This window comes from Mobula hypostoma (genome assembly GCF_963921235.1).
Source record: "Mobula hypostoma chromosome X1 unlocalized genomic scaffold, sMobHyp1.1 SUPER_X1_unloc_1, whole genome shotgun sequence".
Taxonomy (NCBI): Eukaryota; Metazoa; Chordata; class Chondrichthyes; order Myliobatiformes; family Myliobatidae; genus Mobula; species Mobula hypostoma.
In genome coordinates, this window is record NW_026948165.1 from 523,973 (window position 1) to 551,319 (window position 27,347).

The following is a 27,347-nucleotide window of genomic DNA, read 5'->3' on the forward strand; positions in this document are numbered from 1 at the left end:
TGGAGACCGGTCCGGCATGCTGGCGCTCTTTCCAGTCCGAGAATTTTGCGGCGGTGCCAGTTAGAAGTCCTGGAGCGAGTCGAATAACTGGCCGGGAAAGTTTGCAGTCGACAGTTCCTCGCTGGCTCGGCGCCAGGAAAGGCTCCGTCGGACTTGCAGAGACCCAGGCCGGGAGAGGCCGAAACGTCCTTCCAGATGCTCCGACACCGGACGAAAAATCAGGAAAACAATGGAGGAGGAACGTTGCCCCGATGTCAATGGGGGGAAAACGACGGCGTTTGCCTCCGGTTTTGGAGCGAACCGGCTTACTGGCGAGTTGCCAGCGGCCGCAGCTGGGAGCTACGCAGTAAGCAGCCGCCAACAAACCCAGTCCAAACCGGCAGCAAAAACTCCACACCGAGCTTCCACGCCAACGCCGTCACTCACTCAGTTGTCCAAGAGACTTTTAGAGCAACCTCCAAAGTATTCCACGAACTTTATCCAGTAGTTTTCCTTCGATTTCTCCCAGCTCAGTCAGCACAGCTCCTCTCTGTGTCTGACCCTGGGAGTGTGTGATGGGATGGTGTGGAGGGAGATTCACTCTGTGTCTGACCCTGGGAGTGTGTGATGGGATGGTGTGGAGGGAGCTTCACTCTGTGTCTGACCCTGGGAGTGTGTGATGGGATGGTGTGGAGGGAGATTCACTCTGTGTCTGACCCTGGGAGTGTGTGATGGGACGGTGTGGAGGGAGATTCACTCTGTGTCTGACCCTGGGAGTGTGTGATGGGACGGTGTGGAGGGAGATTCACTCTGCGTCTGACCATGGGAGTGTGTGATGGGACAGTGTGGAGGGAGATTCACTCTGTGTCTGATCCTGGGAGTGTGTGATGGGACAGTGTGGAGGGAGATACACTCTGTGTCTGACCATGGGAGTGTGTGATGGGACAGTGTGGAGGGAGATTCACTCTGTGTCTGATCCTGGGAGTGTGTGATGGGATGGTGTGGAGGGAGCTTCACTCTGTGTCTGATCCTGGGAGTGTTTGATGGGACAGTGTGGAGAGAGATTCACTCTGTCTGACCCTGGGGGTGTGTGATGGGATGGTGTGGAGGGAGATTCACTCTGTGTCTGATCCTGGGAGTGTGTGATGGGATGGTGTGGAGGGAGCTTCACTCTGTGTCTGATCCTGGGAGTGTTTGATGGGACAGTGTGGAGAGAGATTCACTCTGTCTGACCCTGGGGGTGTGTGATGGGATGGTGTGGAGGGAGATTCACTCTGTCTGACCCTGGGAGTGTGTGATGGGACAGTGTGGAGGGAGATTCACTCTGCGCCTGACCCTGGGAGTGTGTGATGGGATGGTGTGGAGGGAGCTTCACTCTGTGTCTGACCCTGGGAGTGTGTGATGGGATGGTGTGGAGGGAGATTCACTCTGTGTCTGACCCTGGGATGTGTGTGATGGGACGGTGTGGAGGGAGCTTCACTCTGTGTCTGATCCTGGGAGTGTGTGATGGGACAGTGTGGAGGGAGATTCACTCTGTCTGACCCTGGGAGTGTGTGATGGGATGGTGTGGAGGGAGATTCACTCTGTGTCTGACCCTGGGAGTGTGTGATGGGATGGTGTGGAGGGAGATTCACTCTGTGTCTGACCCTGGGAGTGTGTGATGGGACGGTGTGGAGGGAGATTCACTCTGTGTCTGACCCTGGAAGTGTGTGATGGGACGGTGTGGAGGGAGATTCACTCTGCGTCTGACCATGGGAGTGTGTGATGGGACAGTGTGGAGGGAGATTCACTCTGTGTCTGATCCTGGGAGTGTGTGATGGGACAGTGTGGAGGGAGATTCACTCTGTGTCTGACCATGGGAATGTGTGATGGGACAGTGTGGAGGGAGATTCACTCTGTGTCTGATCCTGGGAGTGTGTGATGGGACAGTGTGGAGGGAGATTCACTCTGTGTCTGACCCTGGGAGTGTGTGATGGGACGGTGTTGAGGGAGATTCACTCTGTGTCTGACCCTGGGAGTGTGTGATGGGACGGTGTGGAGGGAGATTAACTCCGCGTCTGACCCTGGGAGTGAGTGATGGGACAGTGTGGAGGGAGATTCACTCTGTGTCTGACACTGGGAGTGTGTGATGGGACGGTGTTGAGGGAGATTCACTCTGTGTCTGACCCTGGGAGTGTGTGATGGGACAGTGTGGAGGGAGATTCACTCTGTGTCTGACCCTGGGAGTGTGTGATGGGACGGTGTGGAGGGAGATTCACTCTGTGTCTGACCCTGGGAGTGTGTGATGGGACAGTGTGGATGGAGATTCACTCTCTGTCTGACCCTGGGAGTCTGTGATGGGACAGTGTGGAGGGAGATTCACTCTGTGTCTGACCCTGGGAGTGTGTGATGGGACAGTGTGGAGGGAGATTCACTCTGTGTCTGACTCCGGGAGTGTGCGATGGGACGGTGTGAAAGGAGATTCATTCCATATCTGACCCCGGGAGTGTGTGATGGGACAGTGTGGAGGGAGATTCACTCTGTCTGACCCTGGGAGTGTGTGATGGGACAGTGTGGAGGGAGCTTCCCCAGCTCATTAATAGTGGAGCCACAATCTCTTTTGGATGTGGGAAGCCAATGAACTCATCATCCAGGATATGGTCCAAATCTTTTAATACTGTCAAAGAGCAGGTAAAAAAAAGAGAGCTATAAATATCAGTTCTGACTAACAAAGGTAGCTGTTCTGTGGTCCACTGATGGTCAAGTGGACTTTTCCACATGTGAAGATCTGTGCTCCATCCTGCAGATTTCTCGGTTTTCCCTGAAGAACGTGTTGTAGGAATTCCCCGGAGTGTTGGGAATTCCCGCTTTCCCAGATCCAGCTTAATGGGGCTTGCAGGAGTGAGAGGTGATCTTGGTAGATACATCAGGTTCTGAGGAGGTTGGTGATAAGATTTCCCCTGGTGGAGGGGATTGGGAGAATGCAGAATGGTGTGAATTGGACAGGACAGGAGAGAAGGAATACGATTTCAGATGAAGATTTGGAGAAGGCCACAGGATCCCTCAGAATTTTCTCCCCCCCACACATATTCCCTGCAAGATCCCTTTTCTGTCTCCTGAAATCCCAGCCCCACTCCACCACACTTGGCGGAGCCCGAAGTCAGGCCAGTGTCTGGTGCTCCATGGGTTCATGTCTGGAGATGGGGAGGGTGGGAGGAAAAAGGGAGAGAGAGGCATTAATGTCCAGTAGAATTGGTGAACAAGGCACCAGGGCAAGGATCAACACCTTACCCGAACTCAATGCCCTCCCACAGGTCCTGTCTCTCCCCTCTCCGTCTCTCACCCCCTCCATTCTGTAATCTTCTCTTGCTGATCCCTCCGTTCTTTTCCTCTATTCCTCCCACAGCTTTCTTTCTCTCTTTACCTTTCTGTACACCCCTCTGCTATTCCTTTCCCTCCACAACCCTTCCCGCCTCTACTCCTCTCCCACCCCACTCCCTCCACAGACTCCCTATCCCCTCTATCGTTACCCCCCCCCGGACTCACCCCCTCAGGCCGACTGAGAGCGAGGCCAGGGCCAGCACTGTCTTGCTCTCCTCCGTTTCCCTGCCCAGGATATGACCCTGGCACAGGGGGAACATGTGGGACAGGCGCTGGGTGCACTTCCAGTACGGACCTGTGGGCCAGAGCAGAAAGTAAGTGGGGAGGGTGTAGGATGGGGACAAGGACATACTACCCCTTTACATGGGGCCCTTCCCTCAAACCCACCCCTTTGAGTCTCACCCTCATCCCCAACACCAACATATTCCCCTGCCCCCTTCCCACACTCCCCCCTCCCTATCCCCAGCTCTCCCCTTTCTCCACCTCTCTACCTTTTCTGCTTTCACACCTCTTCTCACCATGTCTCTTCCCCCTCCCTTCTCCAATCTTCCCCCGCCCCTATACTTACCCTCCCTCTCCCACCCCCCTTCCCCCCACGCACCCACAGACACTCACCCTGAGCCTGTAGCACTCTCTCCAGGGAGGCCACACCGTTCCAGTTGGGCTTCTGGTGGAGGAGATGTTCGGGGAGGGGGTCCATCTAGGGAAGGACGGACAGGTTTTCAGGGGAATGGCAAGGACAGTTGTCCCTCCATCCCAGGCTTCCTGCCTCCCAACTCTCTCCACCACATCTCTCCCTGACTTTACGATACAGGAGCTGAATTAGGCCATTTGTACCATTGAGTATGCTCCCCCATGGCTGATTTTTTTTCTTTGAACCATTTCCCCGTAACCCTTAACAGTCTTACTGATCAGAAACCCATCCATCTCTGCCTTCAATACACCCACCGATGTAGCCTTCACCACCCCCTGAGGCAACGAATCCCACAATTTCACCACCTTCTGGCTGAAGAAATTCCTCCTTATCCCAGATCTAAAGGGTTGTGCCTTAATTCTATGGGACACCCCTTTGGAATGACCTCAGAACCTGGACTCTGCCACTGATGGAGATGTCCTCCCCATGTCTGCTCTCTCCAGGCCCTTCAGTATCTGGGAGGTTTAGATGAGATTCACCTCATCTTTCTGAGCTCCATCGAGTACAGACCCAGAGGCATCAGACGTTTTTCACACGTTAACCCTCTCTTTCCTGGGATAATTATTGTAAACCTCCTTTGGACAGTCTCCAGGCACAACGCATCTTATAGTCTTGGCGGGACCATATTTCTGGATGACACCCCATCATGGTACAGCTGACACTAGTAAACCAATACTGCTGGCACCATCTCACCCACCAGCTACCTGAAAACTGCTTTCAGTACACCACAGAATAATACAACATGAATACAGGCCCTTTGGCCTAACCAGCCAATGATAATCACTGTGCCCTCCCAGCTAATCCCAATTTCCTGTGTTCAGCCCATATCCCTCCAATCCCCTCCCCTTGTACCTGTCCAAGTGCTTCTTAAATGATATTATTGTACCTGCCTCAACCACTTCATCTGGCAGCTTGTTCCATACGCTCACCGCCCTCTGTGTGAAGAAGTTGCCCCTTGGGTTCCTTTTAAATCTATCCCCTTTCATGTTAAACCTATGGCCCCTAGTTTTTGTACTCCCCTACCCTGGGGAGAAAACTTATCATCCACCTTGTCCATACCTCTCATAATTATCAACATATCTATAAGGTCATCTTTCATTTACCTCTGGGAACAAAGACCTAGACTGGACAACCTCTCCCTATAACTCAGGCCCTGTAGACCTGCCAATATCCCCCATAGATCTCTGCACGCTTTCCAGCTTAACCGTGTCTTTCTTATAACAGGAAAACAGCACTTGATAGCTCTCATCCTGTCTTAGTTGGAGGTTAGATGAATGGGAGGGGGTCTCTTTGAAACCTTTTGAATATTGAAGGGACTAGATAGAGTGGATGTTGAGAGGATGTTTCCTATAGTGAGGGAATCTCGGATCAGAGGGCACAACTTCAGAATACAAGGATGTCCCTTGAGAACAGGGATGAGGAGGAATTTCTTCAGCCAGAAAGTGGTCAATCTGTAGAAATTATTGCCACATTTGGCTGCAGAGACCACGTCATCAGGTATATTTATGGTGGAGGTTGATAGGTTCTTAATTAGTGAGGGCATCAAAAGGTTAGGGGATAAGGCACAAGAATGGGGTTGAGAAGGAAAATAAATCAGCCACAATCAAATGGCAGAACAGACTAAATGGGACAAATGGCCTTAATTTGCTAATGTCTTATGGTCTTTTATGCCTCATCTTATCACACACCTTTAGGAAATCAAAGTATACAACTACTTCTGTCCAGATGTCTTAATAGTTCCTTCTTAATGATAGCTTCAAACATTTTCCTAGCTACAGATGTTAAGCTAACTGGTCTACAGTAACCTGCCTTTTGCCTACATCCTTTTCAATATTTATCTGTTTCTATAAAACCTGTTCTCATTCTCCTCAGTCCGATGCGACTCAATATCCCTTCATAGGTTAACCCCCTCATCTCCGGAATCAACCTAGCCCACTGTTCACAGTACAAGTCCCACACTGGTTTGACTTTACAAAATGCATTCCTCCCCCCCCCCACCCCATGCTTGTGTGTGTTGAAAGCCATTACCCTCTTCTTGCCCCACTTTCCGAACAGGTCAAATTTCCCTCAACCACAACCCACCCCTGTTACCTCCTTGCCCAGCAAAGCAGACACACAGGCCTCGGCTGCATCACAGATGGCGGTGAGACTGTGACCACCCTCCAAAGCCATGACGATTTTTCCACCAGCAAGGGACATCAGCTGTCTTGTGAGGTAACCAAAACCTGGAAGGAGGGAGGGAGGAAACAGCATCAGTTCCCATCTCCATTTCCCTGGGTCAGAGCCACACCGGGAGCACCATGCACAGTTCCCATCTCCCTATCCCTGGGTCAGACCCACACCAGGAACACCGTGTACAGTTCCCGTCTCCCTATCCCTGGGTCAGACCCACACCAGGAACACCGTGTACAGTTCCCGTCTCCCTATCCCTGGGTCAGACCCACACCGGGAGCACTGTGCACAGTTCACGTCTCCCTATCCCTGGGTCAAACCCACACCAGGAGCACCGTACACAGTTCCCATCTCCCAATCCCTGGGTCAGACCCACACCGGGAGCACTGTGTACAGTTCCCATCTCCCTGTTCCTGGGTCAGACCCACACTGGGAGCACTGTCCCAACATCTGTTAATAGGGGCAGCTATCCCCTATCCTGGGATTGGGTTTGGGATATGGGGGAACATAAACCTTACATTTGGCTGTCACGTTGTATCCTCCAAGTTGAGGGGGATGTCCCTCAACAGCATCGAAACCCGAGGAGACTAGGACCATATCCGGATCAAATTCCTTGGCAATTGGCATCACCACTGTCCTGTAGAGTAACAGGGGACAGAAATAAGCAAAGCAGCTCCCATTCCCTCCCACTGTCCACACACCCAACAGGACAGACCCCTTTCTGTCTCAAAAGAATCCAGATCTAGCGGACAAAGTTTCAGAATAAAGAAGTGCCCATCTTGAGTATTTGAGTCACACTGCATGTTTTCAGCCCAACTGGTCCATGCTGACCAACTTGTCCCATCCAAGCCAGTCCCATTTCCCCATGTTTGACCCATATCCCTCGAAATCTTTTCTATCCATGTACCTGTGCAAGTGCCTGTTAAATGTTGTTAATGTCCCTGCCTCTGGCAGCTCGTTCCATATACAGACATTGAAGACATTGCCCCTCGGGTCCCTATTAAATCTTTCCCCTCTCACCTTAAACCTGTGACCTCTGGTTCTTGATTCAGCAACCCTGGGAAAAAGATTGTGTACATTCACCCTATCTATGCCCTTCATGATTTTATACTCCTCTACAAAGTTACCCTTCAGTCTCCAACGCTCCAAGGAATAAAGCCCCGACTTGCCCACCCCCTCTCCATAACTCAGTCCCTGGACTCCAGGCAACATCCTTGTAAATCTCCTCTGCCCTCTTTCTAGCTTAATGACATCTTTTCTGTAGCAGGGTGACCAAATCTGATCACAATTCTCCCAGTGTGGCCCCACCAACTGCAACATAACATCCCAACTCAGTACTCTGTGCCCTGACTGATGAAAGCCAGCATGCCAAAAGCCTTCTTTACCACCCTGTCTATCTGCGATGCCACATAGTCAGCTGTGCATTTGTACCCCAAGGTCCCTCTGTTCTACAACACTCCCAGGGCCCTGCATTCACTGGGAAAGTCATTTGTTTTCCCAAAATTCAACACCTCACACTTTTCTGAATTAAACTTCATTTGCCATTCCTCTGCCCATTTACTCAGATGATTGAGACCCACCCCCCCCCCCCGTAAACCCTGATGACCATATTCACTGTTTACAACACTCTTTTAGTGACATCTACAACTTTCTAAACGTGCCTTGTGCATTCTCATCCAAAGCACTGGCATAGGTTACAAACATTAAAGTTTGCATTACCGACTTCTGATCGAGAAACAACCTGCCAGTTCAAGTTCAAATTTGATTGCCATTCAACCATACATGAATACAGCCAAATGAAACAACGTTCCTCCAGGGCCAAGTTGTAAAACACATTCTCAGCAGCACACTGCACATAGCACAAATAGCACGTACAGTTATGATTTGAGAAAAACGTACAGCCACAAAGAAAAAATATATACCCCAAGTGTCTTGAGTGTCCAGCTTGTTCTTCCACCGAGCGAACACCAGAGGGCAGCCCTAACCCAGAACAGATTGCTGTGCACAGACAGAGGCCTCTGCTCTCTCCCACACTACCTCAGTGTCTCCCCCTTGGACAGCTGTAATAGACAACCATGTGGCCTAGGCCAATTCAATGTAGCTCCCCTGCGGTCGGTCTCGCCAATGAACCAGTGAATTGGACTTGTAGTGCTCTATATTACCAATGTCTAACAGAGTCTTGTGATAACAATAAACAACGTCCAGGACAATCACTCACACCTTTTTAGGCCCAAGCACTGTCCAACGGTACATAATGAGTCCACAGGTGACTACATAACAGCGGTACACAATAAGCCCAGCTCCGTTGCTATCGAGCAACATGCTGATGGGATAGTCTTGCAGTAATTGATGTCCTTAGTATCCAGCAGTGACTTGCAATTGTAAAAAAGACATACAAGACAAATAAATACATCCTTGATTGGACCCAGAGTGGCCACCGCATTGAGTGTGCCGCCATCTCCGATGGGAATCATCAAATATTCCCATTTAGGATAACTACACCTGAAATTCACAGCCACAGCCATTGGGACTTCAGTAAGCAGCGTCGATTTAAGACATTTAAACAACTTGATACTCAAAATCGACAGACCCCGGACAGCAGATGCAGGTCGTGAGTGCAAGCACAGAAAATGAGCTGGTCTACAGGTACAATTGAAATGCAGAGATTTTTAGACCCCCACTCTCGACTATCCTGCTGATGAATGTACAGTTTCTGGAAAATAAAACTGAAGACCTCTGAGCAAGAGCGCAGTACCAGAGGGACATCAGGGACTGCTGTGTACTTTGCTTCACGGAAACATGGCTCACACCTGCTATTTCGAACACAGTGCTGCAGCCCGATGGTTTCATCATTCTCCACAAAGACAGGACAGTTCAGTCCTTTAAAGGTAGAGAAGGTGGAGTATGCTTTATGATTAACTCATTGTGGTGCACAGACATGGTTCAGTCTCAGTCCTGCTCACCTGATCTGGAACATCTAGCGATCAAATATCATCCTAGTAGCGGTGTACATCCCATCTTGGCCAGCGTCAGTCAGGCACTGGAGGAGCTGAGCTCCATGATCGGCAATCAAGAAACAACACGCCCTGATGCCTTCCCTATCATTGCGGGGTATTTCAACCAAGCCTCCTTGAAGAAGTCTTTGAGCAGTACTTGAAGCTATGATGTTGTGGCCATTACAGAGACTTGGATGGCTCAGGGGCAGGAATGGCTACTTAGAGTGCCAGGCTTCAGATGTTTCAGAAAGGACAGGGAGGGAGGCAAAAGAGGTGGGGGCGTGGCACTGTTGATCGGAGATAGTGTCACGGCTGCAGAAAAGGAGGAAGTCATGGAGGGATTGTCAATGGAGTCTCTGTGGGTGGAAGTTAGGAACAGGAAGGGGTCAATAACTCTGCTGGGTGTATTTTATAGACCACCCAATAATAACAGCGACATCGAGCAGCAGATAGGGAGACAGATTCTGAAAAGACGCAATAATAATAGGGTTGTTGTGGTGGGAGATTTTAATTTCCCCAATTTTGATTGGCATCTCCCTAGAGCAAGGGGTTCAGATGGGGTGGAGTTTGTTAGGTGTGTTCAGGAAGGTTTCCTGACACAATATGTAGATAAGCCTACAAGAGGAGAGGCTGTACTTGATCTGGTATTGGGAAATGAACCTGGTCAGGTGTCAGGTCTCTCAGTGGGAGAGCATTTTGGAGATAGTGATCACAATTCTATCTCCTTTACCATAACATTGGAGAGGGATGGGAACAGGCAAGTTAGGAAAGTGTTTAATTGGAGTAAGGGGAAATATGAGGCTATTAGGCAGGAACTTGGAAGCTTAAATTGGGACCAGATGTTCTGAGGGAAATGTACAGCAGAAATGTGGCAAATGTTCAGATGATATTTGTGTGGGGTTCTGCAAAGGTATGTTACAATGAGACAGGGAAAGGAAAGTGGGGTACAGGAACCATAGTGTATAAAGTCTGTTGAACATCTAGTCAAGAAGAAAAGAAAAGCTTATGAAAGGTTAAAAAATGATAGAGAGCTAGAAAATTATAAGGCTAGCAGGAAGGAGCTTAAGAATTAAATTAGGAGAGACAGAAGGGGCCATTAAAAGGCCTTGGCGGACAGGATTAAAGAAAACCCCAAGGCATTCTACAAGCATGTGAAGAGCAAGAGGATAAGACGTGAGAGAATAGGACCAATCACGTGTGACAGTGAAAAAGTGTGTATGGAACCGGAGGAGATAGCGGAGATACTTAATGAATGCTTTACTTCAGTGTTCACTACGGAAAAGGACCTTGACGATTGTAGGGATGACTTACAGTGGACTGAAAAGCTTGAGCATGTAGACATTAAGAAAGAGGATGTGCTGGAGCTTTCAGAAATCATCAAGTTGGATAAGTTACCGGGACTGGATGAGATGTATCCCAGGCTACTGTGAGAGGCGAGGGAGGAGATTGCTGAGCCTCTGGCGATGAACTTTGCATCATCAATGGGGACGGGAGAGGTTCCGGAGGATTAGAGGGTTGTGGATGTTGTTCCTTTATTCAAGAGAGGGAGTAGGGATAGCCCAGGAAATTATAGACCAGTGAGTCTTACCTCAGTGGTTGGTAAGTTGATGGAGAAGAACCTGAGAGGCAGGATTTATGAACATTTGGAGAGGCATAATATGATTAGGAGTAGTCAGCATGGCTTTGTCAAAGGCAAGTCATGCCTTACGAGCTTGATTGAATTTTTTGAGGATGTGACTAAACACATTGATGAAGGAAGAGCAGTAGATGTAGTGTATATGGATTTCAGCAAGGCATTTGATAAGGTACCCCATGCAAGCTTATTGAGAAAGTAAGGAGGCATGGGATCCAAGGGGACATTGCTTTGTGGATCCAGAACTGGCTTGCCCACAGAAGGCAAAGAGTGGTTGTAGATGGGTCATATTCTGCATGGAGGTCAGTGACCAGTGGTGTGCCTCAGGGATCTGTTCTGGGACCCCTTCTCTTCGTGATTTTTATAAATGACCTGGTTGAGGAAGTGGAGGGATGGGATGGGTTAGTAAGTTTGCTGATGATACAAAGGTTGGAGGTGTTGTGGATAGTGTGGAGGGCTGTCAGAGGTTACAGTGAGACATTGATAGGATGCAAAACTGGGCTGAGAAGTGGCAGATGGAGTTCAACCCAGATAAGTGTGAAGTGGTTCATTTTGGTAGGTCAAATATGATGGCAGAATATAGTATTAATGGTAAGACTCTTGGCAGTATGGAGGGTCAGAGGGATCATAGGACACTAAAAGCTGCTATGCAGGTTGACTGTGTGGTTAAGAAGGCATACAGTGCATTGGCCTTCATCAACTGAGGGATTGAGTTCAAGAGCTGAGAGGTAATGTTACAGCTGTATAGGACCCTAGCCAGATAACAATGTACTCAGTTCTGGTCGCCTCACTACAGGAAGGATGTGGAAACCATAGAAAGGGTGCAGAGGAGATTTACAAGGATATTGCCTGGATTGGGGAGCATGCCTTATGAGAATAGGTTGAGTGAACTCGGCCTTTTTTCCCTGGAGCGACAGAGGATGAGCAGTGGCTTGATAGAGGTGTACAAGATGTTGAGAGGCATTGATCGTGTGGATAGTCAGAGGCTTTTTCCCAGGGCTGAAATGGCTAGCCCGAGAGGGCACAGTTTTAAGGTACTTGGAAGTGGGCAGAAAGGAGATGTCAGAAGTAAGTTTTTTTATACTGAGAGTGGTGAGTGTGTGGAATGGGCTGCCGGCGACTATGGTGGAGGCGGATACGACCGGGTCTTTTAAGAGACTCCTGGATAGGTACATGGAGCTTAGAAAAATAGAGGGATATGAGTAACCCTAGGTAATTTCTCAGGTAAGTACATGTTCAGCACAGCATTGTGGGATGAAGGGCCTGTATTGTGCTGTAGGTTTTCTATGTTTCTAAGTCTCTAAGTCTCTGAACAACTATAGAAGTTGTGGTAAGGCTAGGGTTAAAGACAACATCCAGGTGGGTAGTCAAACCCAGACAAGGGAGACCTTTGAAGTGAGACCACCAGTGTCAACCTTGTTCATTGCAGACAGACAAGTGTGAATAGCTGTCACAGTGTGTAATCAACCTAGAAGAACATAACTTACCGTTATACAGTAGGGGGTGACAGAGAGAGACAAGACAGGAATAACGGAAGGATGTGAAATACACCCAACAAATAAAGGAACAATTGTCTTTTCTAACTTCAAATTGTCAGCTTGAAGTTTTGATTGACTTTTAACATCTCAAAATTCAAAGTAAATTTATTATCAAAGTACATATATGTCACCATATACAACCCTGAGATTCATTTTCTAGTGGGCATACTCAATAAAACCATAGAATAATAATTGTAACAGAATCAATGAAAGACCACCCAACTTGGGCGTTCAACAGAAGACAACAAACTGTACAAATACAAAAAGAAAAAAAGTTATAATAATAAATAAACAAATATCGAGAACATCTCTATTGTGAATGGTGCTTGATCTTGTAAATAAGGAATTCAAACATATATGATTTACCAAATGGCCAATATCTGTAACTCATAAAAACAATTCTGTATAAAAATAGCAGTTTTCTCTCTTGGTTTCAGAACAGCTTGGGTGACAGGGACCATGCTGTTGTCCTTGTGCACAATTAAAATAAAAACATGTTTGAGTCATAAGAAGGTGTGTTGTGGGCCCGGTTATTTTAGTTATTATCGGTAACAACAATTACTTGGAGGTTCACCGAGACTAGCCCTTGACTTCGTTAAATTCAGCTCCGGTTGCTGATCAGTCCTAAATTCTAGGCTGCACCTATCTGAGCAAGTGACTGAGTCTGCTACTGGAACACAAATTTCCTCCTGTGCAGAGTAGTCAAGGTACGCCAACAAGTTAGTCACCGACAGGAAAGCTGCAGTGTTAAAAAAATGGTTGCCGTGGTCCAGGTTGGGACCTGCACCGAGTTGCTGTGGTCGAAGTCATGTCCCACACGAGGTTGCCATGGTCCGGGTCATGTCCTGCACGAGGTTGCCATGGTCTGGGTCGTGTCCCGCACGAGACACAGGAAAATTTGGTAAGTGTGTGGTTGAAAAGAATTCTGAAATTGTGTGTGTGTGTGTCTCTGTGTGTATATATGTATATGAATGGTGGTGTGAAAGTCCCCTGTCCATGACCTCTGAAGCCCTCCACTAGTGTGTTTGTTTGTACCAGAAACATCAAGTCTACTTGAGAAGTATGTTGTATGTCTGGAAATGGACTGAGTGAGTGACTGCAGATGTGTTGTCAGAGAACAGAAAATATGAGAAGACTGTAGGGTGGCCTGTGATTGTTCAATGTAGATGTGAAATGCAAAAACGGTTAGATGAATCCCGTAAAAAAGCTGAGAAAGTGAGCAAAAGTTAGAGAAGGAAAAGACACTGAAAGAACAAAGTATGAAACTACCTCAGTGTTTGAAATGAAGCAATTAGCACCGGAGTCTGAGAATGAACTAGACACTGTACCCCTGCCTTCCCCAGGCACTGTTTCAACGAAGCCCACACCAAGTGATGCCTCTTGAATACCCAGTGAAGCTGGCAGCAGCCAGTGCCTTGCCACAGGTGGTGGTTCCCAATAGCACTACGGAGATGGGAGGTGGAGGGGGTGCGCGAATTGTTGATTTAAATGTACCTTCAACTGAGAACAATGACTTTAATGAATATGTAGATCGTGTGTGTAAATGTTTTCTACAGTATCTTTGGATTAGCTCTACAAGCAGGGACACCTGAGTTAATAAGTGTTATTATAAATAAGCTGTAACATATAGTGAACATTACTTGAACCAAAGCCATGGAGGGTTGTAGTTAGCTGGCCTATGTACTGTAGTACTATAGATTACCATCTGCCTGCTCTCTCTCTACATGCCACTGTGTGAGGCTCACAACGAAGTACGATGGAGGCTCAGTGTTTCTGGATTGTAGCGTTCCTCTTCTGGGAACCTCCCAGACTGGCTCGTGAAAGCATTAGCGTGGCTTCAGCGCTGCCGGAGAAATTGGCTAATGATACAAAATTAGCGCTGATTGATACGAGCATATAATGTCTTATCAATGATATTACTGCTGAAATATTAGCAATCCACACTGTGCAACCACTCCCACTCCCACAAAAAAATGGACTAACACTAGATTTTCTGTTGTCTGGTGCCATTATTAGCCAGGAGTGTTGTGCATATGCCCCTGATATCAACATTCAGCTATCCCTGATGAAACTTGAGGTATTTCAGAGGCTCTGCACTATTGAAGATTTATGTTGTCCTCTCCAGGACAAAGAGGGAGGAAGGCTTGTAGAAGCTGCAGAAAGACAAGGGTTAAAGTCATCATCCACATGAGAATGACTGCAGTAGCGTGTAGTCAAACCCCGACAAGGGAGACCTTTAAAGTAAGACTGCCAGAGCCAATCTTGTTTGCTGCAGGCAGATAGGTGAGAATAGCTGTGGCAATGTGTAATCAACCAAGAACATAGCTTCTCGTTACACAGTAGGGGGTGACAGAGAGAGACAAGACAGGAATAACGGAAGCAACACACATCAAAGTTGCTGGTGAAGGCAGCAGGCCAGGCAGCATCTCTAGGAAGAGGTACAGTCAACATTTCGGGCCGAGACCCTTCATCAGGACCTCAGGAATAACGGAAGGATGTGCAATACACCCAACAAACGAAGGAACAATTGTCTTTACTAACTTCAAAATGTCATCAGTTGTCAGCAGGAAGTTTAGATTGGTTTTTAGCACCTCTTTTGTGAATGGCAATTGATCTTACAAGTAAGGAATTCAAACATGCACAATTTACCAAATGGTCAATATCTTTAACTGATAAACCGATCCTGGCTTCAGAACAGTTTGGGTGACCGGAGCTACGCTGTTCTTTTTGTGCATAAGTAAAATAAAATATGTTCTGAGTCGCAAGAGTGCATGTATTCTGGGCCCAGTTATTTTAGTTATTTTATTATCGGCGATGACTCAACTACTGCCAACATATCACTTGTGGAACCAGAGGAGCCAACACACTTGACCACTGTTATACCACCACCAAAAACACTTACCATCCCATCCCAAACTCACACTTTGGAAAGTCCAATCACCTGGCTGTACTTCTCCTGGCTTATAGGCAGTGACTAAATACCACAACACCAGTGGTGAGGACCAAGAAGGTATGGTCAAGGGAGGCAGAGGAGCACTCACAGGACTGCTTTGAGTCGGTGGACTAGACAATATTCAGGGATGCATCTTCGAGTGTGAATTAATTTGCCACAGTTATCACTGGCTTAATCAAGACCTGTGTGGATGAGTGTGTGCCTTTGAGAACATACTGAACACAAACCAAAAGTCATGAATGAACTAGGAGATTCATAATCTGCTGAGGGCTAGATCAATGGCATTCAAGACCAGTGATCTGGAACTATACAAGAAGTCCAAGTATGACCTATGGAAGACTATTTTAAGAGTTTAAAAAATTCCAGTTGAGTTACAGATGGAATCGGATGCACGTCAGCTCTGGGAGGGTTTGCAGGAACTTCACTTCCAGATGAGCTCAATTCCTTTTATGCACCCACTTTGAAAGGGAGAATAAAACTACACCTGTGAGAATCCCTGCAGCATCTGGTGACCCTGAGATCTCTGGCTCAGAAGCAGACGTCAGACCATCTTTCAGGAGGGTGAACCCTTGTAAAGCATCAGACCACATTGGTGTACCAGGTAGGGCACTGAAAACTTGTGTCAACCAACTGGTGGGAGTGTTCAAGGACATCTTCAATCTTTCACTGCCGGGTTTTGCACCTACTTCAAAAGGACAACTATCATACCAGTGCCCAAGAAGAGCAGGGTGAGCTTCCTCATCAAATATCACCCAGTGGCACTCACATCTATTGTGATGAAGTGCTCTGAAAAATTGGTCCTGGTGGGAGTCAACTCCTGCCTGAGCAAGGACCTGGACCCACTGCAATTTGCCTATCTCCACAATAGGTCTACAGCAGATGCAATCGCACTGGCTCTCCACTCTGCCTTCGATCACCTGGACAATAGCAACACCTATGTCATGCTGCTGTTTATTGATTACAACTCAGTATTCAACATAACCATAACCGCATCTGATCAACAAGCTCCAAAACATGGGCGTCTGTACCTCCCTCTGCAACCAGACCTTTGATTTCCTCACTGGGAGATCACAGTCAGTGCGGATCAGAAATAACGTCTGACAATCAACACTGGTCACCTCAAAGATGTGTGCTTAGCTCACTGCTCTACTCTCCATGCACCCACGACTGCGTGGCTTGGCACGTCTCAAACACCGATGACACCACTATTGATGGCAGAACCTCAGATGGTGATAAGGAGGCATACAGGGGAGAGACAGATCAGCTGGTTGAGTTGGTGTCATAACAGCCTTGGACTTCAGGAAGGGGAAGTCGAGTGAACACACACCAGTCATCAATGAGGGATCAGCAGTGGAAAGGATGAGCAGTTTCAAGTTCCTGTGTGTCAACGTCTCTGAGGATCTATCCTGGGCCCAACATATTGATGTAATTACAAAGAAGATATGACAGTGGCTATATTTCATTAGGAATTTGAGGAGACTTGGTAATGTTACCAAAAACTCTCACAAATTTCTACAGTCGTGCCATGGAGAGCATTCTAACTGGTTGCATCACTGTCTGGTATGGAGAGATCACTGCACAGGATCGGGAAAAGCTGCAGAAAGTTGTAAACTCAGCCAGCTTCAACATAGGCACTAGCCTCCCCAGTATCGAGGACACCTTCAAAAAGTGATCCCCAAAACGGTGGCATCCATCATTAAGGACCCCCATCACCCAGGACATGCCCTCTTCTCATTGCTACCATCAGGGAGGAGGTACAGCAGCCTGAAGACAGTCAGGAACAGCTTCCTCCCCTCCGCTATCAGGTTTCTGAATGGATGGTGAACCCATGAACACCACCTATTTCCCTCTTTGCACTACTTATTTATTTTTTTAATATATACTGCTTATTGTAATTTATATTTTTAATTTAAATTATCATGTATGGCACTGTACTGCTGCCGCAAAACAACAAATTTCATAACATATGCCAGTGATAATAAACCTGATTCTGATTCTGAGTACCTCTGCTTCCTCAGGAGGCTAAAAGAATTCAACGTCCCCTTGGACCTTGACCAATTTTAACTGATACACCATAGGAAGCATCCTATCCAGATGCATCATGGCTTAGTAAGGCAACTGCTCTGCCTGTTGTGGACACAGCTCAGCACATCACAGAAACCAGCCTCTGTCTACACTTCTCACTGCCTCAGTAAAGCAGCCAGCAGAATCAAAGACCCCACCCGCCCTGGATTTACCCTCTTCTCCTACCTCCCATTGGGCAGAAGATACAAAAGCCTGAAAGCACGTATCATCAGGCTCAAGGCAGCTTCTAACCCACTGTTATCAGACTATTAAATGGTTCCTTAGTACTTTAAATTACGCTCTTGACCTCACAATCTTATCCCTTTTTGATCTTGCATTTCTTTGTCTGCCTGTGCTTTATTCTGCAGTCTGTTACTGTTTTACCTTGTTCTACCTCTATGCACTGTGTAATGATCTGATCTGTATGAACAGTATGCAAGGTAAGTTTTTCACTGTATCTCAGTACAGGTGATAGTAATAAACCAATTCCAATTCCAGCTTTCCCTGGAAACCAAACTTCCTTCAGGTTACCCAACAGAACCCACCCGTTACAGGGACTTAGCTGCTTTTCAACTTTCCAGTCACACACCACATCTGTATCCACTCCACGAGCTTTCCATGGACCCCATTGCCAGTTCTGCCTTGCATGCCGGGCACGTGATCACTCACCTGAAGGCGGCGAGATACTCGGCATCACCAATGGGAGGGTCCAGACTCTTGGTCCAAGCAATGTTCACGTTAAAGCCCACACCGGGCCCACTGCCAACCTGTGCGGGAATGAGGGCAGTTCTTTACCAAGGGGCAGGCGTAAAAGGGGTTAAAGCCCACAAGGGACAACAGAAGAGAAGCCACCTCCACACTATCCCAAACACCCTCCTGGGGTCAGGCACAGAGTGAAGTTCCTCCCACACCATCCCATCACATACTTGAAGAGACCTTGGAGATACCAAGAGTCCCAGCTTTGACCACGTTACCCAGTGGGAGCACCCTCTGGGATCTCCCTGTACCTACATGGTGCATCACCCTGGCTGACCTCACCTCATCCGATGCCCCACTTCCTGGGAAGAAATTGCCATCATCATGACGATGGAGGGAGATGTAGAGGACACTGGGATCTGAGTAGAAGACCTGTTGAGTTCCATTTCCATGATGGACGTCCTGGGAAGCAAAGAAAGATCCCATCACCTATTACGTCCTAATTGGCTAGGTTAACCCTACTGGCCACCCCCTATGTGCATCTCCCCGTACGCTGATTGTGCACAGAAAGATACCAAAAGAGATATAGGATTCAAGCTCACAGACTATAGGTGGCGCAGGTAGGCAATAAGGTGTAAGGGCCAGGACAAGGTAGGTTGTGGGGTCAAGAGTCCATCTTTTTGTACTCGGCGATTGTTCGAATCTGATAATGGCAGATAGAAGTTGTCCTTGAGCCTGGTAATACGTGCTTTCAAGTTTTTGTATCTTCTGCCCAGTGGGAGGGGGGAGAAGTGAGAAAGTCTAGCGTGGGTGGGGTCTTTGATTATGTTGCCTGCGTTACCGAGGCAGTGAGAAGTGTAGACAGAGTGCATGGAGGGGAGGCTGGTTTCTGTCTTGTGTTGAGCTGTGTCCACAACTCTGCAGTCACAGGCAAAGTAGTTGCTGGACCAAGCAGTGATGCAGCCAAACAGATGCTTTCTGTGCTGCACAGTGGAGATGGTGGGAGCGAAAAGGAAGGGGTGAGGTCCAAACACAGCAAAGTTGATGTGACCTAAACCACTTACCCAGTCTACAACGAGAATCTTCCGCATGTTCATCTTCAGCTGGAGCTGTTTGGCAGCGATGGCCACTGAATTAAAGAAACAGAAACCCCTGTGGGACATAGAAGTGAGGTCAGTGAGACATCCTTAAAATTCACATGTCCCACCTCCACCTCCCTGTAGACAACTTCAGGACTGCAGAAAGCGAATTTCAAAGTGAGGACATGTAAACTTTCACAGTGAACAGTGGGGCCCAGGGGAAGCAAGATAACAGAGGGTACTGTGGGTACAGGTACACAGAGAGACCGGTAAATGACAAGGGAGTGTTGTAGAACAGAGGGAGCTCGGGGTACAGGTACACAGAGAGACTGGTAAATGACAGGGGAGTGTTGTAGAACAGAGGGAGCTCGGGGTACAGGTACACAGAGAGACTGGTAAATGACAGGGGAGTGTTGTAGAACAGAGGGAGCTCCGGGTACAGGTACACAGAGACTGGTAAATGACAGGGGAGTGTTGAAGAACAGAGGGAGCTCGGGGTACAGGTACACAGAGAGACTGGTAAATGTCAGGGGAGTGTTGTAAAACAGAGGGAGCTCGGGGTACAGGTATACAGAGAGACCGGTAAATGACAGGGGAGTGTTGTAGAACAGAGGGAGCTCGGGGTACAGGTACACAGAGAGACCGGTAAATGACAGGGGAGTGTTGTAGAACAGAGGGAGCTCGGGGTACAGGTACACAGAGAGACTGGTAAATGACAGGGGAGTGTTGTAGAACAGAGGGAGCTCGGGGTACAGGTACACAGAGAGACCGGTAAATGACAGGGGAGTGTTGTAGAACAGAGGGAGCTCGGGGTACAGGTACACAGAGAGACCGGTAAATGACAAGGGAGTGTTGTAGAACAGAGGGAGCTCGGGGTACAGGTACACAGAGAGACCGGTAAATGACAGGGGAGTGTTGTAGAACAGAGGGAGCTCGGGGTACAGGTACACAGAGAGACCGGTAAATGACTGGGAGGTGTTGTAGAACAGAGGGAGCTCGGGGTACAGGTACACTGAGAGACCGGTAAATGACAGGGGAGTGTTGTAGAACAGAGGGAGCTCGGGATACAGGTACACAGAGACTGGTAAATGACGGGGGAGTGTTGTAGAACAGAGGGAGCTCGGGGTACAGGTACACAGAGAGATCAGTAAATGACGGGAGTGTTGTAGAACAGAGGGAGCTCGGGATACAGGTACACAGAGACTGGTAAATGACAGGGGAGTGTTGTAGAACAGAGGGAGCTCGGGGTACAGGTACACAGGGAGACCAGTAAATGACTGGGAGGTGTTGTAGAACAGAGGGAGGTCAGGTACAGGTACACAGACCGGTAAATGACAGGGGAGTGTTGTAGAACAGAGGGAGCTCAGGGTACAGGTACAGAGAGACTGGTAAATGTCAGGGGAATGTTGTAGAACAGAGGGAGCTCGGGGTACAGGTACACAGAGAGACCGGTAAATGACAGGAGAGTGTTGTAGAACAGAGGGAGCTCGGGGTACAGATACACAGAGAGACCTGTTAATGACGGGAATGTTGTAGAACAAAGGCAACTCGGGGTACAGGTACACACAGGGAGACCAGTAAGTGACAGGGGAGTGTTGTAGACCCGAGGGAGCTTGAGGTACAGGTACACAGACAGTGACCATTAAATGAGAGGGGAGTGTTGTGGAACAGAGAATCGTAATCAAGCTTATTATCACTGACATTGAGCATGAAATTGATTGTTTTTGTGGCAGCAGTACAGTGCAAATACATAAACTACTATATATTACAAGAAATATGGAAAAATGAATATTGCAAAAGAGATCAAGATAGTGACGGTAGTGTTCACGGGTTCATGGACCAATCAGAAATCTGGTGACAGAGGTGAATATGTTCTTCCTAAAACATTGAAGCAGAGTGTTCAGGCTCATGAGAAGGCCACATGGAATGGATGGTCCGGGTCCTTAATGATAGATGCTGCCTTTTTCAGGCATTGTCTTTTGAATATGCCCTTAATAGTGGGGAGGTTAGTGCCGGTAATGGAGCTGGCTGAGTCTATAACCTACTGCGGCCTTTTCTGATCATGTCCATTGGTGCCTTGGGTACAGCTAAATAGTTTATTGAGGGTGATGTGCCAGGTAGACAGGGTAGTGAAGAAGGCATTTGGCCTGTTGGCCTTTATTAGTCATGGTACTGAGTACAGGAGTTAGGACGCAATATTACAGTGGTGCAAGATGTTGGTGAGGTCACACCTGGAGTATTATGTTCAGTTTTGGTCATCCTGCCGAAGGCAAGATGCCATTAAGCTGCAAAGAGAAAAGAGTTTATTCCTGTCACGTGTACTGAGATACAGTGAAAAGCTTGTCTTGCACATTGTTCATTCAGATCAGATCATTACACAGTGCGTTGAGGTAGAACAAGGTAAAACAATAACAGAATGCAGAATAAAGTGTTACAGTCACAGAGAAAATGCAGTGCAGGCAGACAATAAGGTTGAAGGGCCAGAATGTTATCATGTGAGGGAGCTATTTAATGGTCTGATAACAGTAGGATAGAAGCTATCCTTGAGCCTGAAGGTACGTGGTGTGTGTTTGTGTTTGTAGAGCAACAGACAGTGGGAGAAAGAGATAGGGATAGGGAGAGACAGGGTGAGAAGGAGAATGAATTAACACCTATCTCCAAGTCAAGGTAAACTCACATGGCGGCTGACCGTTCAGCGTGATGTCCTGGAGGTCGGACAACAGCAAACCCGTTCTGGAAGTGGAAAGATGAGGTTAGGGAAGCACTGGAGCACAAAACACTGAAACCCAACACAACCTGAGTTGCAACAGTCCCATCCCTTCCCGTTTCCTCCCTCCGCACTCCCAAAATGATCCACCCTTCCCCATTTACTCCCACCATCTGCATTCCCAATGGGATCGATCCCTTCCCATTCACTCCCATGGAATTGGAACAACAACGTGTGTTACCTGGAGATCTCCCCTCGCCACTCTGAGAGCCAGCTCGATGACGCATCCTACCGCCATTCTGGCAGCATTTGATGAGTGTGCCTCATTCCACACGCTGTCCCTGTCTACCTGGGAGTGGTCAACACGGGAGAGTTTACAACACGGACTCAGCTCCTTGGAGAACGCAGAAAAGTACAGCAAAGGAAAAGGCACTTCGTCCCACAATACCTGTGCTGACCATTATGCCAAATTAAGCTAATCCCTTCTGTCTACACAATGTCCATATCCCATCAGGGAAAAAGTACAGGAGCCTGAAGACAGAGATTCTACATTTTAGGAACAGCTTCTTCCCCTCCACCATCAGATTTCTGAACAGAATGAACCCATGAACACAAAATCAATATTCCTCTTTTTGCACGATTTATGTTTGCAATTTATAGTGATTTTATGTCCTTGCACTGTACTGCTCCCACAAAACAGCAAATATCCCATCATATGTCTGATGATAAACCTGATTCTGAAATAAAAATTGGTTAAACAAAATAAGGAATAGTGAGGCAGTGCTCATGGGTTCGAGAACATCATGATATGCAGGAATAATTAAATGAAGTATTGAACACCAAACTCAACCAATCCCTTATGTCTACATCCTTCTATTCCCTGCATATCAATTTGTCTATCTGAGAGCCTTTTAAATGCCTCTTATTATATCTGCCTCCACCACCACTCCAGGTGGCACATTCCAGACACCCAACATTCTCTGTGTAAAAAAAAAACATGCCCCTCACATCTCCTTTAAACTTGCCCCCTCTCACCTTAATGCATTCTACCATTATTAGACATTTCAGCCCTGGACATATAAGGATACCAACTGTCTACTCAATCTATGCCTGTCAAAATCTTATAAACCTCTATCAGATCTCCCCTCAGCCTCTACCTCTCCAGAGAAAACAACCCAAGTTTGTCCACCCTCTTGTGACAGCACATGCCCTCTAATCCAGGCAGCATCCTAGTGAACCTCTTCTGCACCCTCTCCAAAGCCCCCACACCCTTGCTGTAATGGGGCGACCAGAAATGCATACAATACTAACGTCTTATACGGTTGCAACATGACTTCCCAATTCTTGAACTCAATGCTGAAGGCAAGCATACCATATGCCTTCTTTAACACTGTCTCTACTTGTATCAGCTTGGACCCCAAATCCCTCAGTCCCTCTGATGCTAACCACTACTGACAAGGCCAACATCTCCACGTCTTTTGCTTGTGAATCCCCAGGACAAAGAGGAGGTAAATACGACATAGACGAGGAGGGGTGTAGGTTGAGGGAGCGAGTCACAGAGGTGGGAATGGGTGTAGGGGAGGGATGGGGTCACAGAGATGGGGAGTGATGTAGGGGAGAGAAGGGGGTCACAGATGGAGAGAGGTGTAGGGCCAACATAGATGGCAGATGTGTCTCAGTATCCCAAAACTGTGAGTGATATACTTACTCCGAGACCACCACACGGTAACATCATTAGAGTTGGCTGTGAGAGTATTCCTGGAGGACAGAGAGAGAGATGAAGAGAGTGGAGATAAAGATTTGGCATGTCATTACAGACTCTGACCAACTCCGACAGATGTACCGTGGAGAGCATTCTGACTTGTTGCATCACTGCCTGGTGTGGAGGCTCCAATGCACAGATTTGCAAGACACTGCAGATGGTTGTAGACTCAGCCAGCTCCATCACAGGCACAAACCTCCCCACCATCGAGGACAAGTTAAAGAGGCAGTGCCTCAAGAAGCAGGTGCCCATCCTCATAGACCTCCAGCATTTGGGCTATGCCCTCTACTGGATGATGGAGGTACAGGAGCCTTAAAGACCCACACCTCAAGGTTCAACAAGCTTCTTCCCCACTGCCACCAAGTTCTTGAACCCATCTGAAAATCCTGAACACTGCTCTGAAATTGATTTCCTTGAACTTGTATTGCTGTTGTTATATTTAGAGATACAGCACTACAACAACAAACCCACGCCAACCAATTACACCCATGTCACCAAATAACTGACTAACCTGCATGTCTTGGAAATATGGGAGGAGACCAGAGCACCTGGAGGAAGCCCAGAGAGTCACAAGGAAAAAATAAAAACTCCTTAAAGGCAACGGTAGGAATTGAATCTGGGCTGATAATGCTATAATAGTTACACTAACTGCTGTGCTACTGTACAGCCGGAAAGTATTATCTTTAGTCTGTTCTTTAATTTGTGACAATTTAAGTTTATGTAATTTATGTTTGTAGTGTACTGTGCTGTTGTTGCAAAAACACACCTAATTTTCATGACATTTATATCCTGTGGATATGCAACCACAATGATAAACAAAATCTTGAACTCCCCCCAGGCAAATCGGGAGTGTTCCATCACACTCCTGACCTGTAGACAGTGGAGAGGTAATGTGGTAGATGTGGAGTACATGGACTAACTCCACCTGGGCAAATCGGGAGTGTTCCATCACACTCCTGACCCGTAGACGGTGGAGAGGTAATGTGGTGGATGTGGAGTACATGGACTAACTCCACCCAGGCAAGTCGGGAGTGTTCCATCACACTCCTGACCTGTAGATGGTGGAGAGGTAATATGGTAGGAGAGGTCCATCACACTCCCCTCCCAATTTTGTATCTGCCCTCCTATAGCCCCTCTACCAATGCCAGACCAGCACATCCACCCTCTCCACTCTGCTGTCCAACCGAGTATGAGCCGGCATCTGCCAGAGATGCTGGTTACCCATGAATTTCCTGTGGTCCTCCTTCAGCCGACTGAGGGGGCTGGTTCCAAATGCAAATACATGGGGCTCTGTGTGGACCGTCTGCAGCTCCTCCAGGGTGGCCTTCCTTCCACGGATCACCTGTCCCAGGAAGGGCAGAGCAGGATGGGAAGGGTGGGGGGGTTTGAGTGAGTCATGTGGAGACATGGAGTGAAGGGAAGGAGTGTGAGAGGGTTGACAGATGGGAGGGAAGAGAGCAGTGGTTAGGAATATCCCAAACTTTCCTTCTCCGTCCCAAATGCACACTGACTCTCCCCACCCCCATCCTCTCCCATCCTTACTCTCTCCTTCACCCTCCCTTATCCCACTCACACTCCCCTTCCCTCTGCCTCATCCTGTTCCTCCCTCACTCGTGCCTTCCCTCAACTCACACCCAACTTCCTCTTCGCCCTACAACCCTTCCTTCCCCTTCGTCATCTCTTCCTTTGCTGTCTCCTTGTTCCCTCTCTCCTTCCCCCTCTCATTTCCCTCCCTCTTCCCTCCCCTCTCTTCCTCCCATTCCCCTCCCTCCCCTCTCTCCCCTCATTCCCCCTCCTCTGCCTTACCTGTCTCCTTCCCTACCTGACATTGGCTTCTCAGGCCAGTCTCCTGGAGTCGGGACCAGATGCTCTGGATCCGGCCGGGATGTTCTGGATGCTGCCCCCCACCACATGGACACTGATGTTTCAGCATCAGGGGCTCATACACCAGGCCTGGGAGTTGGGAGAAGTTGGGGGGATTAGTAGGTTAGTGTCACCCTGTATACCTCTCGCTCCACCTGTCCCTCCTTCCTTCCATCTCTCCATCCCTCTGTCCCAGACTGTCCTCCACTCTCTCCCTCCAAATGGTTCCATGACTCCCCTCCTTCTTTTCTCCCACCCTCCCTCCTCCTCCCTTCCCCACCCTCCCCTTCCTCCTCACTCCCTCTCCCTCCTCCCCTCCTTATGTCCCACCCCTCCTCCCCACCCTCATTCTCTCCTGCCTCTCTCCTCCCTCATCCCCTTCCACAGCATAATCACCCTCCATCTCTTCACTCACTTTCCATTTTCACCTCCAACTCACTTCTTCTCTTCCCTCCCACAACTCAACCCCTCCCTCGTCTGCTCCCTCCTCTCCCCTCCTTTGCCATCCTTTCCCTCTTCCTCTTTCTCCCTTCCCACACCCCAATCTTCCTCCAAATCATTGGTCTCCTTCCAAATTTTCCTCCATCTCCTCTGCCTCACTCCTCCCCCCTCCCTTACTACCACTTCTCCTGGTCCTTCTTCGTCCCATCCCCTTCTCTTGCTCTGCATCCTAACAGCACCTCCCCTCTTCCACCCTCCCTTCCTCACTGCCACCTACCTTGATACCTCCCTCCTCCCCTCTCCCTCACTCTTACCTTCTTCATCCCCTTAGCCTCCCACAAACCCTTTTCTGCCCCTCCACCTCCTTCCCTCACTACTACCTCTCCTGGCCTGACCTTGACCCTTACCCCTCCCTCCTCTCTTCCTTCACACCTTCCTTCCCCTCCTCCACTTCCTCCCCAACTACCTCCCTCCAACACTTTTCCCTTCCATTCCTCCATCAATTCCCTCACCTGTGCTACAGGTAGACTGTGCCATGGCTTCAGGGGTAGGGGTAGGTAATGAGGTTGAGGCGGGTGAAGACTGAGCTCTGGATAGTGGTCGGTGCCGCACACCTGGGCATCTGAAGCCAAGGCTTTCCGCCTGCACTCCAATAGAATCCAAAGTCCAAGACTGATCACGGTGGAGAAGGCGCTACGGAACAGGAAACAACACATTTTCATTCTGATAAACAAGGTGAAACTAGTTGACATAACGAGGAGGAGAGAGCATCACTCTGTCTGACCCCGGCAGTGTGTGATGGGATGGTGTGGAGGGATATTCACTCTGTGTCTGACCCTGGGAGTGTGTGATGGGACAGTGTGGAGGGAGATTCACTCTGTGTCTGACCCTGGGAGTGTGTGATGGGACAGTGTGGAGGGAGATTCACTCTGTGTCTGACCCTGGGAGTGTGTGATGGGACGGTGTGGAGGGAGATTCACTCTGTGTCTGACCCTGGGAGTGTGTGATGGGACAGTGTGGAGGGAGATTCACTCTGTGTCTGACCCCGGGAGTGTGTGATGGGATGGTGTGGAGGGAGCTTCACTCTGTGTCTGACCCTGGGAGTGTGCGATGGGACAGTGTGGAGGGAGATTCACACCGTGTCTGACCCCGGGAGTGTGTGATGGGATGGTGTGGAGGGAGATTCACTCTGTGTCTGACCCTGAGTGTGTGATGGGACAGTGTGGAGGGAGATTCACTCTGTGTCTGATCCCAGGAGTGTGTGATGGGACAGTGTGGAGGAAGATTCACTCTGTGTCTGACCCCGGGAGTGTGTGATGGGACGGTGTGGAGGGAGATTCACTCTGTGTCTGACCCCGGCAGTGTGTGATGGGACAGTGTGGAGGGAGATTCACTCTGTGTCTGACCCTG

The 27,347-nt window shown here is 48.5% G+C and overlaps 1 protein-coding gene across 1 annotated transcript; it reads right to left on the minus strand.

Moving 5' to 3' along the window:
• Positions 1-2,897: 2,897 nt before the first annotated feature.
• hdac7b (histone deacetylase 7b) lies at positions 2,898-26,780 on the minus strand. Its single transcript, XM_063039250.1, has 14 exons — positions 26,450-26,780; positions 25,456-25,586; positions 24,855-24,975; positions 23,580-23,629; positions 22,113-22,220; positions 21,842-21,897; positions 19,150-19,237; positions 18,428-18,547; positions 18,059-18,156; positions 6,724-6,842; positions 6,125-6,258; positions 3,955-4,039; positions 3,505-3,634; positions 2,898-3,152 (listed from the first exon to the last, which is right to left on the minus strand). The coding sequence occupies exons 1-14, from the start codon at positions 26,472-26,474 to the stop codon at positions 3,119-3,121; spliced, it is 1,299 nt and encodes a 432-aa protein (XP_062895320.1). The 5' UTR covers positions 26,475-26,780; the 3' UTR covers positions 2,898-3,118.
• Between the last annotated feature and the right edge of the window lie 567 nt (positions 26,781-27,347).